Genomic DNA, 14,397 nt, shown 5'->3' on the forward strand with positions numbered 1-14,397 from the left:
TTTTTTTTTACTTCTTTTTGTTTTTTTTGGTGTTTTTTTGTGTGTTTTTTTTTTTTTTGTGTTTTTTGTTTTTTTTTGAGTTTTTAAAACCAAACAATCCTATCCTATTGCTATGGCTATTTTCTAGCCAAGTATCAAAGGAAGCACACTACTATGCCAGATGAGATGACACTGAGTTATTGCCTAATAGAAATCCAACCCCTACTGAATTTTGCCACTTCGGCCTTTGCTATGGATATGTGCGCCACTAAGCGCAGAACACAGCGGTCGCAAGTCTCACTACAAATTGCTCAGAATTGGCAAGTACATGCACTGCAGAAACTACAGCCACCAGCAGATCAACCAGAAATCAAATATATAGAACGCTACTGTAGGCTTCAAGAAGCTGTTTGTATTCTCCTATGGCTATTTTCTAGCCAAGTATCAAAGGAAGCACACTACTATGCCAGATGAGATGACACTGAGTTATTGCCTAATAGAAATCCAACCCCTACTGAATTTTGCCACTTCGGCCTTTGCTATGGATATGTGCGCCACTAAGCGCAGAACACAGCGGTCGCAAGTCTCACTACAAATTGCTCAGAATTGGCAAGTACATGCACTGCAGAAACTACAGCCACCAGCAGATCAACCAGAAATCAAATATATAGAACGCTACTGTAGGCTTCAAGAAGCTGTTTGTATTCTCCTATGGCTATTTTCTAGCCAAGTATCAAAGGAAGCACACTACTATGCCAGATGAGATGACACTGAGTTATTGCCTAATAGAAATCCAACCCCTACTGAATTTTGCCACTTCGGCCTTTGCTATGGATATGTGCGCCACTAAGCGCAGAACACAGCGGTCGCAAGTCTCACTACAAATTGCTCAGAATTGGCAAGTACATGCACTGCAGAAACTACAGCCACCAGCAGATCAACCAGAAATCAAATATATAGAACGCTACTGTAGGCTTCAAGAAGCTGTTTGTATTCTCCTATGGCTATTTTCTAGCCAAGTATCAAAGGAAGCACACTACTATGCCAGATGAGATGACACTGAGTTATTGCCTAATAGAAATCCAACCCCTACTGAATTTTGCCACTTCGGCCTTTGCTATGGATATGTGCGCCACTAAGCGCAGAACACAGCGGTCGCAAGTCTCACTACAAATTGCTCAGAATTGGCAAGTACATGCACTGCAGAAACTACAGCCACCAGCAGATCAACCAGAAATCAAATATATAGAACGCTACTGTAGGCTTCAAGAAGCTGTTTGTATTCTCCTATGGCTATTTTCTAGCCAAGTATCAAAGGAAGCACACTACTATGCCAGATGAGATGACACTGAGTTATTGCCTAATAGAAATCCAACCCCTACTGAATTTTCCCACTTCGGTCTTTGCTATGGATATGTGTGCCACTAAGAGCTAAACACAACGGTAGCAAGTCCCCCTGCTAATTCCTCACAAAATGGTAAAAGATGCAAATTAAAATAAAAAAAGTAGAACGTTATTGTAGCCCTAAGAAGGGCTGTTGGGTTCTTTGAGAATCACTCCTGCCTAACAGTAAGCTAATAGAACACCCTAACGCTTTCCCTGACCAGCAGCAGCTCTCTCCCTAGCGGCATCCAGAGACAGAATGATCCGAGCAGCGCGGCCAGCGGCTAGTCTATCCCAGGGTCACCTGATCTGGCCAGCCAACCACTGCTATCGACGTGTAAGGGTACCACGTCATGCTGGGTGGAGTGCAGAGTCTCCTGGCTTGTGATTGGCTCTGTTTCTGGCCGCCAAAAAGCAAAACGGCGGGAGCTGCCATTTTCTCGAGCGGGCGAAGTATTCGTCCGAGTAACGAGCAGTTTCGAGTACCCTAATGCTCGACCGAGCATCAAGCTCGGACGAGCATGTTCGCTCATCTCTATTAACTAACACACCTTGAGGTGAATATATGGACATAACTGGCGCCTGAGGGGTCCTAGGGTGTAAGGTTTTAGCTAGCAGTTTCCCGCATTTATCCCCGTATTCGAAGTAATCTTTTTTAACCTTGTCTCTAAAACATAGGCTCTTTTGATCTAGTAATTGGAGGATCTTGTGTCTAATAGCTGAAATTTCCACCTTCAAAAGATCGGTTGGGATAGATTTCTTAGCGGTTTCTTTAGACCCCAGTTCAGGAAATAGGGAGCTCAGTTTTGCGGAATTTTCCTTTTTAAGTCGCGCCCCATGTGCCATAAACACCCCTCGGATAGATCCCTTCAATATCTCCCACCTAACTGGCATTGGAAGGTGTTGAGCCTGACTTGTGGAAATAAAATCTGTGATTACACTACGTACTTCAGCTTCACATAAGGCGTCGTTTAGCAGATTGTCGTTTAATCTCCAGGAAAACTCTTTGGTGCGTTTGCCCAGATGACCCAACCACCCATACACAGGAGCGTGATCCGACCAAAGGGTGGAATCAATAGCACTCTTAGGACCTCGATCTAACAGTTGGTGGGACACAAAGAGATAATCCAGGCGGCCATAGCTGTTATGAGTTTGGGAATGATGGCTATAATCTCTGACTCCCGGATGAAGGACCCTCCACATATCTCAGTCTACGTAGTGCCAGATGAGAGAGAGAATACCTACCTGTGGATGAGTCCAATGAAGGTTCGAGAGGGACGTTGAAATCAACTCCTAGAATCAGTGTGGATCCTTCAGAGAAGACAGCCAGTTTTTTCAGGACTCCCAAGCCAAAGGGAACCTGGCCCTGGTTAGGGAAATAAACATTGGCAAGTGTGAAAACATTTCCCAATAAATCAATTTTAAGGAATATGTATCGGCCTTCCGTGTCCATCTCAGTGGCCAATAAGGTTGGTTGAAACGACTTATGGAAGGCTATGGAAACTCCACATGCCTTCTGAGAGGGGTGGGGCAGTGGTGCCATGCAGGGTAATACTTGCTTTGAAACTTGGGGATGCTATCTGCTTTAAAGTGAGTCTCTTGGAACATCGCTACTAATACTCGTCGCTTATGTAAGCGATATAGTATTTGGCTTCGTTTCTCTTATTTAGACCCCTGGCATTGTATGTACAAAAGGTTAGTACCACCATTGTTTAGTTAAAGGAGAGCTTAGATCATGAATAGATGATGTAGTGAGGGGAGGGGGGAGGTTAGGCCAGGGAAGATCGGGGATGGGAAAGAGGGGTATAAAACCATAACAAACATAACATACATAAGAAAATGTACAACCCAGGCCCCTAGTGAGCCTAGTCAATCTAAGGTAAGGCATAAGTAGCCAAGGCGGTGTCCAGCACCGCAACCCTAAGGGGGAGACGAGGAGACCGATGGGGGGCGAGTCTCCCGGCACATCTCCGCCAATAAAGTGTAATCATATTACAAGAAAAGATACAATAAGCGTTACTAAGTTAAGATGTCAAATAATTAAAGACTATAAACGCCCCTGCTTAAATCCAGAAGGTATCACAACCTGTGGTGAATCAAGGAGTACAGAAACTACTATAAAACCACAAGAAAAAAGACTATGGCAAATTGCTAAGGTAAGTATAACAGGTATTACATATCAAATAGTGAGGTATACAAAAACCGTTCAGGTTCCGGTAGAGTGATTCGTAGCTCGGTCCGAGCCTTTTCTGCGTGCTTCTTTCCACTTCTCTCTTGGCAGCTGCACCGGAGCCGATTTGATTAGAGGCCACTCAGGCAGGGCTATCTGTGGCAACTCGAACGTCCCCAAGAATTTCGGAAGGTCTCCGAGAGATCTAAAGACAGCCGACTTCCCATTTTTCTTAGCGATCAGTTGAAACGGGTAGCCCCATCTATAAGGGATGTCCCTTGATTGTATGTTCAATCAACATTTATCAATGAATAACGAGTGTAAACAGAATTTTCCAGGCAAAAAGGGTGGTCTCGCAGGACCCCTGCAATAAGATACACATCACATCATGTCACAGAATGGCAAGGCAGCAGGCTGTACAATTATATTGAGGTGGAGATCGTGAGATACCGGCTGTGGGGGTCTGCCCATCCCTTCCAGTGGTAAGACGAGACAAAGATACGAACAGGGGGTAGACAGTACAAGACATGGACGAGAAGGGAATTACTGGGTGGGGAAAGGGGGAGGGGTTTGGGGGTAGGGATGGCTTCCATGTCATGTTTTGGCAGTGCACTACAGGCGTGTTGCTTAATTGTAATGCAAGAGTTGTAATGAAAGGATACAGATTCGAGAAGAGACCGAATCATTTTAGGCAAAAAGGTCCTGAAAGGCCGGGGTTAACTGGTAGTCTTCCCAAGGGGTCCACACAGTGGCTGTCTTACTCGGATCAGGCGTGTCCCCGGCCACCAACTCCTCCATCCTGCGTATGTAGCGAAGCTCCTGTATCCACTCCACAACCGTGGGTGGATGAGGGCTCTTCCAGTGTCGAGGGATCACAGTCCTTGCCGCTGTGAGAAAGTGGCAAAGGAGTCCTTTTTTGATGGAGGAGATGGTGCCCGGCAGCACGGAAAGGAGGGCAACCTGTGGGCTGAATTGTATCGTCTTACCAGACACTCTGCTATAGGTGTCAAACACCATCCGCCAGAAGTCCTGTATGATCGAGCAACTCCACCAAATGTGAAGAATGGATCCCACCTCCGCACCGCACCTCCAGCAGAGCTCCGAGACTCCAGGATAGATCCTATGGAGCGTGAGGGGGCACCTGTACCAGCGTGATAGAATCTTATAGTTCTTCTCCTGAGCGCTGCAGGGCAGAGGGAGTTTATGGGAGATCAAAATGCCTTTGTCCCAGTCTGCCTCCGTGAGTGTGGTTGATAGGTCTGTCTCCCACGCTGACACAAACCCTGGGTTCCCCTGGGAGGACTCAGCGAGCAGTATAGCATACAGCTGAGACAAGACGTGGGCTGGGGGTGATGTAGGTCTAAGTAACGCCTCAAACCCGGTTAGGGATGCCCCAAAACTAGAGTCAGTGTCCGAGCTTACGTACGAGGTTAACTGTTGGTACTCCAGCCAAGACAATGTAACGTCTGGATTGGAGGCTCTCAAAGAGTCCCAGGAGGGCATGGTGCCTCCAGATACTACCTGGCCCATACGAATATCTGCTCCCACCTCCCAACACAGGAATCTCCCTCTCCCCATCCCTGGGGGGAATGCTGGGTTGTTAAATAGTGGAGTGAGGGGGCCCTGTAGTCTAATTATGGTGTCTCGAGACGCCAGCCTGTCCCATTCCCGGAGGAAGTATGGGGAGAAGAGTGAGTGTGTGAAGCTCTCTGGCCGTTGGGCCGGCCGAATCCACGGAATGGTGCGCAAGTGAGGGTGGGTGAGGTCCGTCTCCAGAGACACCCATTGCTTGGATGCTCTGTGATAATGCCAGTCTACTATGCGCATGAGCAGTGATGCAGAGTGGTAAAGTTTGGGGTCAGGAAGACCCACCCCCCCAGCGATTTTGGGTCTAGCCAGTGTGGAGTAGCTGATCCTACTTGTCCCGCCCCCCCCCCACAAATCTCCGGAAAGCTGCTTTTAGGCTTGTAAAGAATGAGCCCGGGGAGCGTATCGGTAGCGTTTGAAATAAATACAGGAACCGGGGCATTACGTCCATCTTCAAGACATTGACTCGGCCGAACCATGATAGACTACTTCTGCGGTATTTGGCCAGGTCCCGTATTGTGCGATCCAGGAGAGTTTTATAGTTAAGGTTATAGAGGCACGAGAGGTCTGCTGGGATGTCAATTCCTAAGAATGTGAGATCTCTGCCATTTGAATGGGAATTGGGAAGCTAGGTGGGATATTTCGCTTTCGGGGAGGGAGATGTTCAGGGCTTCTGATTTCGATAAGTTAACTTTGAAGTTGCTAAGGAGGCCAAAGCGGGAGAACTCCGCTAAGATGGACGGGAGGGAGATCCGGGGCTGTGACACATACAAGAGCAGGTCATCCGCATAGATAGCGGTCTTGTACTGTTTAGGTCCAACCTGGAGACCGTGTACACTGGGGTTGCCACGAAGCGCCACCGCCAGGTGTTCCATGACAATAATATACAATAGTGGGGAGAGGGGGCAGCCCTGGCGGGTTCCGTTCTTGATCGAGAACGGCTTGGAGGAGGTGCCATTTATTCTTACCTGAGCTGTGGGGGCTGAATATAGAGCTTTAATCATACTCAGGAACCTAGGTCCTACCCCAATTTGTTCTAGGGCCGCCCAGAGGAATCCCCAGTGTACACGGTCGAACGCTTTTTCCGCGTCCACTGACAGTAGGCATAACGGTTGTTTAGCAGACTTAGCCCGAGATATCAATAGCAAGGTCTTATTAGTGTTATCCCGGGCCTCCCTCCCGCGGAGGAATCCCACCTGGTCTTTGTGTGTGATGGAGGGAAGAATGGTCCCCAGTCGGTTAGCCAGGAGTTTTGAGTACAACTTTATATCCACGTTAATCAACGATATGGGGCGATAATTAGCACACACTGTATGATCTTTTCCCGGCTTGGGGATAACAGAGATATTAGCCTTAAGGGATTGGCACGTAAAGGGAGTGCGCAATGAGATCCCATTGAAGACCCTGGTAAGGAAGGGGACCAGTTCTTGTCTGAGTATTTTGTAAAATCGGGGGGTAAACCCGTCGGGTCCTGGGGATTTCCCTGCCGGGGTCAGTTTTATTACCTCTGAGAGCTCTTGCTCCGTAATGTCTTCCTCAAGTGCCCCCCTATCTTCATCCCTCAAGTTAGGGAGTGCCGTGTCTGTAATGTACGCGTTTATTTTGTCCTGGAGTTGTATCGGGGTCATATCTTTATACTGGCCCTGTATGTTGTAGAGTTCCTGGTAGTAGGAGCGGAACACATCAGAGATTGTGGAGGGATCGTGTGCCACCCGCCCCCCCCCCATCCTGTACCTTAGGGATATATGTGGTAGCTGACCTAGGGTGGAGAAGCCTCGCTAGGGGCCCGCCACATTTGTTAGAGTGTTCGTAAAAAAATCTCTTATTCCTGTCCCTGTACCTCAGGTGTTTTTGGTCAAGTATGTTTCGTAGTTCCTCCCTAGTGTTAAGCAACTCGTTCAGCACTGTTTGTGAGCCACCTGCCTTGTGTGTTGCCTCTAACGCTTGAATTTTACAGAGCAAGTCCTGGATTTTGGCGGCTTTCTCTCTCTTTATGCGTACTCCATGTGAGATAAACTCGCTACGGATCGCTCCCTTTAATATTTCCCATTGAACTGGGAGGGGGGTGTGATCGTCTACATGGGTGTCGAGGAAGTTAGCAATGCACTGCTTAACCCCTGTCATACAAACTGCGTCCTTGAGTAAATTGTCATTTAATCGCCAAGCCCATGGGGTAGAGTATGGGCCCGGCACATTCAGGGTGATAGAGATCGGAGCGTGGTCAGACCACAGGGCCGGGGCAATGGCGGCGGTGGGTTGCCAGCCCAACGCATAATGGCTCAACCAGAACATGTCAATTCGACTGTACGACTGGTGTGCCGGGGAAAAATATGAGTAATCTCGGCCCTGTGGGTTGAGGACACGCCAAGCGTCCACCAGCTGTGAGTTATGCAAGGCCCTTTGTAGGGAACGCATCTGAGCGGGGGCCGCGGGGGTCTAGGGGTGGAGCAGTCTGTGCGTGAATCCATTATGAAGTTGAAGTCGCCCCCAAGAATAGTCACCCCCTCTGCGAAGTCCCGCAGCTTAGTCAGGATAGATCTACACATCAGAATCTGCCCTTTGTTGGGGAGATAAAGAGAGGCCAGGGTAATCAGGTGCCCCCACAGTCTCACCTTAAGAAAAAGATAACGTCCCTCGGGGTCAATTTTTGAATCCAGTACCTCATGAGTCAGTCTCCTGTGAATCGCAATAGAGACCCCTCTGGACTTGGAAACTGGGTTTGTACTATGATGCCAGGACGTGAAGAATCTGTCTCGGATCCCTGGTATCTGGCCGGTACGGAAATGGGTCTCCTGTAGAAAGAGAACATCCGCTTTAAGCTTATGCATTCGATATAAAATCTGGCTACGTTTTTGAGGGACATTCAGTCCCCTTGCATTGAGAGAGTAGCATGTTATGGGAGCCATTGAGGGGGAATATGGGTAAAAGGGCAGACACAAGAGGGGTAGTTAAGGCTAGGAGTGGTTAACAAACGGTGTGACAGAAGACTCACAACGAGAAGACAGTACAATAACAAATAAACTGTCGGGTACTATGTACCACTAATCACTATAAACACTAGTGGGTCAAGGACCAGAAGGGTCTATCCACCTTTAACTCCGACCAGCGCAGTCAAGGGCACCCCGGTGGGTAGCGGGCTTTCCATGAGGGGGCTCCCCCCCCGGAACCCCCCCCCCAAATAGATTATATTGCGTGTCTAAGAAGACACAATGAGTTATGCAAGTCATAGGCATCGGAACAAAAGCATAGAAACTGGTAATCATCGCTAACAATGGGAAAAAAGCCTCCAAAAAGGAAGCGACTGTAATGGGATGAGGTTAATTGAGATTAATAAACATACACTTAAGCGTATGGCAACCCAAGGTAAACATATGCACTTACATCTGTGAACAGAAACATAAACATAAAAGTCTCGCCTCCCCCCATGGTCGCACTGATCCCCCCCCATGACCCCTTAGTTCACCATTCGTTTGAGTAGTCACACTACGATCCCCATTAGTAGGAGCTGAATGATCCAGCGGGAACATTGCGCTGGTCGGGAAACAGGGTCATGGGACGGATCCCACCCCAGGGGAGTTGGCGAGGGCTTCAGCCATCACGAGAAGGGGTGCACAATACTATAAGTCAATTACAAAGTTCAATGTAAAGAAAGAAAAGGAAAAATATTTCCAGTGTAATCAAACGCCCTCAGGTTGCTGGGCAGGCCCCGGAGGGCCTCCTCTTCTTCCCCTGCGCCCTCCGGAACGTCCACGAGGGTTTCTCTGGGGACGAGGGGGTAAGGCCCCTCTCCCCCCTGGAGGGAGGGTTGGGAGGGATGGCCAATCATGAATGACGATTGGGGGCAGCTCTAGGTCCCTGGAGAGGGCTGGTAAATCACCCGGATGACGGAGAGAGAAGGTTCTTCCCGCTCGACGAATCTGCAGGCGGAATGGAAAGCCCCATGAGTACTGAAGTTGACGCTCCTGGAGAATTGCCAGAAGTGGCCGTAATGCCCTGCGTTTTTGTAGAGTGAGGCGGGAGAGATCTGGAAGGAGCTGAATAGGGTGACCCTGAAAGTTCGGTGGGCCTTTTTCTCTCACCGCCCGCATGATGCTGTCTTTCAATTGGTACCTGTGCACTCTACAGATCACATCTCTGGGTCTCTCGTTGTCCGGTGGCTTAGGGGCTAGGGACCTATGTGCCCGGTCAAGTTCCAGCGTTGTGTCAGGGGGGACCCCCAAAATCCCATTAAATAATTGCCTGAGGATAAGGTCTAGTCTTTGGGGTTCAACGGATTCAGGAAGTCCTCTTACTCTTATATTATTCCTTCTCCCCCGATTTTCGGTGTCATCAATGGCATCAGTCAGGTGTTGAGGTTGCAAAGAGTGCGTGGCCAACAGCTCCTCATGACGGTCAAGCCTAGAAGTGGTAATTGTAGCGGCTTGCTCTGTGGCAGATACCCGCCCTTCAATGACCTGAACATCCGTACGCAATGTAGCTAATTCCGCTCTGTAAGCCGCTTCAAGCCTGTTCACATAAGATTCCATATCGTCCCGAGTTGGGATAGCAACAATGTGTGTTCGCAAATCGCTGATGTCGGCCATTGCCTTTGTCATATAGATCGATTCCCGTGAGGGATAGAACTCCCCAAATGAGGGTGGATAGCACGCTGAGCCGGTCCCCTGAGAATGGTCTCTGGAGGGGTGGAAGGCATCTGGGGTAGACGGGCCCGAGAGGTCCGGCATAGGAGAGCCAGGGGGCAGGTAGTCCAGAGGTGAACCAGGGGCCTCTCCTGCGCCCCGGGCATCCCTCCCTGTGGCCAGCCCCCCATCCGTGGCTGGTGGTGATAGAGGCCGCTTGGAGACCCTGGTGGTAGTGGCCGGGGGGGCCGTTGACCCTGCAGGGGTCTCTTCCCAGCCCTCATACTCGAGCCCTGGAGGATGTGGGGGGTGTCCCATGTGTTGCCCCTGTGGGGTACTCACAGTTGCAGGTGTACCCCTGCTGTCTGGTGTCTCCTTTCCGGGTGGCTGCAGCGTGCACGACCGCTGCGCTTCCCCCTGGCAAGATGGCGGCTGTGCCTCCACATGGTGGGCCGCCTCCATGTGTTCCGGCGGAGGTGACTGTGTCCCCGTGTCGGGATGCCGGGGCCTCTCGGCTGATATTTCGGGAGTCGGGAGCTGTCTGGCCTCGGGGTCTGGCTCCATTTGCAGTTCCCGCTGCAGTGCGGGTGATGAGGTCCCCTTCTGATGCAGTCGGGCAACTGCTCGGGGAGGAAAAATTTACCGATCCCCGCGGATGCGAGGACCGGCGTTTCAGGAGGGACGTCCGTTCCCCTCTTCTTCTTCCGAACCCCCATTGTTTGGCAGTGTTCCGATGCCGAGAGACCCTGCTGTTGGGTGAGTGGAGGGATCCGGAGCGGGAGCTCGAGGCAAACGCGTCCTCACTCCTGCATAGCCAGGCCACGCCCCTCGTCCCTGGATTGTAATTCCGCTAATAAAGGACGCAAGGCCCTCCGCAGTTGTAGGGTTCTCTTCGCTAGGTCTGGGAGAACAATAATTTTGGAGCCACGAAACGTAATATCCTTAAACTCTCTTGCACGGCGGAGTATCTCCTCTTTTTCTTTGAAGAAATTGACTCGGCAGAGAATGTCTCTAGGACGTTCTGAGGCCGCAGGCTTAGGGCCCAGTGTGCGATGGATCCGGTCAAGTTCAATTGGAGAGGCGGGAGGTTGGTTCAAAATCTCTGCAAAAAATGCCTGAGCCCACTCCTCAAGTTTAGATGGCTCCACATCTTCATTCACGCCTCTAATCCTTAGGTTGTTACGGCGATGTCTGTTCTCAATATCTTCCAAATGTGTCAAAATGCTAGATATATGGGATGCATGTTCCTGTAGAACTTGTGAATGAGTGTCCAATTGATCTAGAATTTTCTCCTGAACAGACTCCGCTTCTGCCACCCTGTGGCCAATATGATGTATTTCTTTTTGCAAACCAGCAATGTCTCTTTTGTGGGATTCCTCCAGCGTGGTAGGCATGGCACGGATGTGTGCCTTCCATTCCCAATTTTGTTGGGAGGCACTTGTCCCCTGGGATGGAGAAGCAGGGCCCCCCTGGCTTGTAGTGGGTGGGCGGTAAGGCCCTGTGGGGAGTAGAAGGCCAAGTTAAGAGAGGGGAGGCCTGGGTCAGAGGAAAGTCCCCACCATTCCCTGATAATGGGGGATAATCTTCAAGTTGCCTTTCTGGGGAGGCACTCACCCCTGTGCCCGGGGACTGCGGGGCTGGCTCCTCTATCTCTCTCAGCGCCTGCTATGAGGGGGACCCTGAGATGGAGGGTGGATGAGCAGTCGCGGCCGCCATCTTGGCCACCTCGTGCGCCGAGTCCTCTGGCAGCTCTGCTGTCTTGAGGAACTTCGTGATGGTTCCCGGGTCTGCTGTCGGAGGCGCCGTGTTCCTCCTCGCTCCCCTCCTGTGGACCATAGCTTTTCCGGGGCTCCGTGAGCGCTTCAGAGTAGGTGTCTGGCGGGAATGGCCGGGAGCTCGCAGTCCGTGCGACTTACTCCGCCATCGCCAAGCCACGCCCCCCCAATTTATGAATTTAGTTTCTAATACTGGTATTTTACTCATAGGACTACATAATGAATTTGACATTTAGGCAATTGTGTGTTTTCTCTAATTTTGATCTCAAGTGTACATTTTGTTAACCATGTTTTTTTTTTTTAATTTTCAAAAATTTAATTTGTCATTTAATTGACAAATCAAGTTACAATCAAAGGGAAGGGGGTGGAGGGGTAAGGAAAGTGGCAGTGGGTCAGTTATGCAGTGCATGCTTTTATACAATAGGGTGACACAAAACCATAAGAGAAAAGCCACAAAAGCTTTCCATGATCATTTTGGTCATATAATTGCTGGAAATGCAGGTTGAGAGCACATACAGACATTCTGCATTCTAGTAATTGAGCACTGAGTAATGAAAATAATGTGCCTCTCCAGGTACAATGTGATATACTTGAAACAAGTATGAAGTTTGTTCCTAGTTTTATGTGGAAGTATAGCAATAAATGGTTTCCACAATAGGAAGAAAGCTTTCTCTTTTTGTAGGGCTAACTCAATCCATTCCATCCTAAAGACATAAGTTACTTTTTTGTAGAAACAGAGTAATGGATTATGCAAATGGGGATAGCCATTCCTGTAGTATTGATTTTTGGCATCCATTGAAATAATATCTATATTTCATTATTGCAGGTTGGGAGCTTAAATGCATGCTTCTTTGCTGAGAAAGGATTCCTGGTTGAACTTTATGAGGCAAGAGAAGGTAAGGTTTTTTTTTTTTGGATTTCATTGTGCAGTAAACCCACATAAGTTGTAAAAACTACTGTACAGTTCAATTGCACATATCACACATTGCCAAACCGCACCTCCAAATTTTGGTGCTTGTTTGGGACAAAGCGCCAAGCTGCTTGATTGACTGCTGAATACCTTGATTGTGAAGGGGCTCTCATAGTATGGGTTGGTACTACATGTGTTTTAAAATGGGGAAAGCAGGAATTAAGAGACAGGGACATTGCCGTGGTGCTTCCGCTGGTGGTAGTGCAGGGAGGGATGTATTCTGTCTTTGCCTGCGAAGCGGTGAGGACTGGCAGTATCAATAAAACCAACCCAATGGTATAACCCCCACCCGTCCCCTGCACAAAAAACTAAACATGAGGCTGTCTGATGGGAAAAAAGTGGAGGTCGGCCACAGCCACAATATTTACAAACAATTAAACTGACCTGTGGGAAGACCCAGACCCTTCCGGCATTATTCACCTCGCATGCCTGGCCCCGCCTACGCGGGGGCATGTCCTTGTTAGTCCGACAGGTGATTTCGACGTAAGCCGAGAGGGTCCAGATTCCACCACAGGCCAAGCTGTGACTACCAACAAAACAACAGTGAAAAATAATTAAAACACCAACAATATACAAACAAAACTGCAAATAAATATACATAACAAAAACTTTACCTAACAAAAACCGAAAAAACAGTATCTAAGGGTGGGCGGGTGGTAATCTCTTGAGCGCGGAGCAAGTCCAAAAGAGGCTGGACTAGCTCCGCGCTCAGGGCTAAATAGCCCAGGACTACCGCCATCAAGTGGCCAGGCGCACTTCCTGGCCACTTGATGGCTGCACAGTAAACCCGGGCAGGGGACGGGAACCTGGGGGGAGGGATTTTAATCAGGAAGTAAAACAAAGGGGAAAGGGGGGGGCGAACACTGCCAGTCCTGCCGTCCCCAGGCTTAAACGGATTGCGGGCTAGGAAGACCGGCAGTATCAATAAAACCAACCCAATGGTATAACCCCCACCCGTCCCCTGCACAACAACTAAACATGAGGCTGTCTGATGGGAAAAAAGTGGAGGTCAGCCACAGCTTTATTAATTAACACTATTTACAAACAATTAAACTGACCTGTGGGAAGACCCAGACCCTTCCGGCATTATTCACCTCGCATGCCTGGCCCCGCCTACGCGGGGGCATGTCCTTGTTGGTCCGACAGGTGATTTCGACGTAAGACGAGAGGGTCCAGATTCCACCACAGGCCACAAGAAGTACAGTGTACCCGTACACTGTGCTCCGACCCCCACACAACAGGAACAGGGCCCTCTCAATGGCGTTCTGAAGGCCCGATGGTAGGCGGAGTAACGTGGCTACTGGGGTGTGGAGTAGCCGCGACTAGTAGCCTCATGTCCGGCTACTCCACGCCCCAGTAGCCGCCTAAAAAAATTTACATATAAAATAAAGTTTTGCAATAAAGTTTTATAAAAGATAGCCGGGACGTGATGATTAGCCCAAAAAAGGGCTATCCTCACGTCCCATTCATCTACCTACCACCCCTTCTACCTTTATAGGTAGAATCGGGGTGGTAGGTTCCCTTTAAGGGGGCTGCCATTAAGGTAGCTTTGAGGCAAAGCTTTCCTTATTCTACCTTGGAAAACAAACTGAAAAGAAATGAAGCACCCTGGAAGAGATTAATCAAGCTTTCTGTGCAAGTCATAATTTGTGCTAACATTTGTGTGAAATGCCTTGCCCTAAATTCATTACAGGTTTTAGACCATTTTAAACAGACTTCCCATCAAGGATCATGGTATCATAGTATATAAGGCTGGAAATATATGCAAGTCCAAGTTGAATCTTTAACCCCTTCAGGACTCATTTTTTAAATGTGCCCTGTGCCACTATAAGTGGTTATAGCTTTGGAATGCTTTAACATATTCAGGGGATTTTGAGATTGTTTTCTTGTGACGCATTGTACTTCAAATTAGTT

At 49.0% G+C, this 14,397-nt stretch overlaps 1 protein-coding gene across 4 annotated transcripts in view; it reads left to right on the forward strand.

The window, feature by feature from the left end:
* Positions 1 to 14,397, forward strand: part of KMO (kynurenine 3-monooxygenase) — a 191,393-nt gene that overhangs the window by 52,418 nt on the left and 124,578 nt on the right. For all 4 annotated transcript variants that reach the window (XM_072141155.1, XM_072141157.1, XM_072141154.1 and 1 more), the window contains exon 2: positions 12,340 to 12,409. In XM_072141155.1, the coding sequence (XP_071997256.1) occupies positions 12,340 to 12,409 (70 nt within the window). The remainder of the gene's footprint in view (positions 1 to 12,339; positions 12,410 to 14,397) is intronic.

Source organism: Engystomops pustulosus, chromosome 3 (assembly GCF_040894005.1).
Source record: "Engystomops pustulosus chromosome 3, aEngPut4.maternal, whole genome shotgun sequence".
Taxonomy (NCBI): domain Eukaryota; kingdom Metazoa; phylum Chordata; class Amphibia; order Anura; family Leptodactylidae; genus Engystomops; species Engystomops pustulosus.